At 41.7% G+C, this 1996-nt stretch overlaps 1 protein-coding gene across 1 annotated transcript; it reads right to left on the reverse strand.

Moving 5' to 3' along the window:
• Positions 1–709: 709 nt before the first annotated feature.
• On the reverse strand, positions 710–1684 carry LOC101102643 (olfactory receptor 2T3-like). Its single transcript, XM_004009444.5, has one exon. It carries the CDS (start codon positions 1682–1684, stop codon positions 710–712), a length of 975 nt encoding a protein of 324 aa, XP_004009493.4.
• Between the last annotated feature and the right edge of the window lie 312 nt (positions 1685–1996).

Consider the following 1996-nt stretch of genomic DNA (forward strand, 5'->3'; position numbering starts at 1 on the left):
TACCTGCCTCTAGATAAAGCTCTCACTTTTTAGGTATAAGTTCTTTCCCCTCATTGATGGAATTATTTCCATGTTCAGACAATTTCCTTCTGTAACACTATAGGAATAATCATAAACGAGTAGCAAAAGCATTGAGTTGACATGCCATGTAAAGAAACTGCTTGTCAGTCTATTGACATGCAGCAGGTATGAGGTATGAGAATATCCAATGTCTAACCTTTGATAGCAAGATAAAGGTTCTGTTCCAAGTGGTGGTACCTCAACAATTGAGAATCCAAGTCTCCTTCTTGTACGTTAATCAGAGGAAATGTACATTTTCCTAATTTCACATATTCCCAAAACACTGTATCATTTTGTTCATGAATATAGTAGCTCCTGAAAACTTCATAGTAATTCATTTTTACTGCTATTGTTCCAAATCAAGTCTCATACTAAAATGATTGATAAACTTGGGATGTGAGATGAGATAGTTTATGTCAATGTTGACAAAAAGGATGAAAGGATTCATATATAAAAGGACCATCAGAATGTTACATTTAATGTGATAAATTAGGATGAATAAACAGGATGGAGGAGAAACGTCACAGGCACAGGAAAGAAGAAAGACATGACTAGACTTAGTTTGGGGGACCCTGTAAACAGCAGACAAATGAAAGCAGAAGAAAGGAAAGGAGGGATAATATAAAAGCTGAAAGAGTTGCGGTCATTCCTAGACTTTCCCCTTTACAACTTTCTCTAGGCTCAGTCCTAATTGCATCCTGCTCCTCAGAGCCCCTGTGACTTCTTTATTGTGGAAGCTGTAAATGAGGGGGTTCAGCACAGGGGTGATGATGGTATAAAAGGCTGACACCATCATGTCCTGCTCAGCTGTGTGGTAGGAATCTGGAAGCATGTAGGTGTAGATGGTGGCACCAAAGAAGAGTAACACTACAGTCATGTGTGAGGAGCAGGTGGCAAAGGCCTTCCTGTGGCCCTTGGCTGAATTAATGCTGTGGATGAGGTGCAGGATGAGGGCATATGAGCTTGAGATAACCACAATGGGGATGAGGAGCATGAGAATACAACATAGGTACATGAGCATTTTATACAGGGAGATGTCACAGCAGGAGAGCTTCAGCAAGGCAGGAGCCTCACAGAAGAAACTCAGGATTTTTCTGGAATGACAAAAGGGAAAGCTCATGGCTATGGGTGTGAGCAACAAACCATCCACCATTCCTAGGAACCAGCATCCACACACCAGGCATTCACAGACCCTCTGGTTCATCAGCAAAGGATAATGGAGAGGTCTGCACATAGCAGCATATCTGTCATAGGCCATGGCAGACAGGAGAAAAGTCTCAGCTCCAGCGAGCATCAGATAGAAGAACATCTGTATCCCACAACCTGAGGGAGAGATTGTATGATCTCCTGTCACCTGGCCCAGGAGCATTTTGGGCACAGTCACAGATATGTACATGAGGTCCATGAGGGAGAGCTGGCTGATGAAGAAGTACATGGGGGTGTGCAGGCGGGGCTCCAGGCAGATGAGGATGATGAGGAGAGCGTTCCCAGCTAGGGCCATCAGGAAGAAGATGAAGGTCACAGTGTAGAGGAGGAGGGCGTGTTTGGTTTCACCAAAGAGCCCCACAAGGATGAAATCAGTATTTAATGTTTGATTCTGTGAATTTTGATTTCCTGAGCACATGGTTACAGTTCTCACTGAAGAAGAAAAGAAGAGCCATCACTTTTAGAAATTTCATATGCACATATTTGTTTAAGATTTTTCCAAAAATGTACTTAGAACTATTTTTTTTAAATATGAGATTGTACTGATGTAAAATCAAATGTTCAAATTTCTGAAAGGCCAGGTTACACTTTGGCCACAAGTTTTGAGGAGATTATGAAATGGACCCGGGGAGGTGACAACTATACCAACAGACAAGTTGTTTACACTCTGTAAATTACTTATTTTTCCCCCAAATTGAGAATATAAAAGGACTCATCTCATAGGATGATT

The sequence above is a fragment of the Ovis aries genome, chromosome 5 (assembly GCF_016772045.2).
Source record: "Ovis aries strain OAR_USU_Benz2616 breed Rambouillet chromosome 5, ARS-UI_Ramb_v3.0, whole genome shotgun sequence".
NCBI lineage: Eukaryota > Metazoa > Chordata > Mammalia > Artiodactyla > Bovidae > Ovis > Ovis aries.

Excerpts from the sequence above, each read along its gene's own strand:
- LOC101102643 (XM_004009444.5), bottom strand. The coding sequence starts at position 1,684 with ATGTGCTCAGGAAATCAAAATTCACAGAATCAAACATTAAATACTGAT.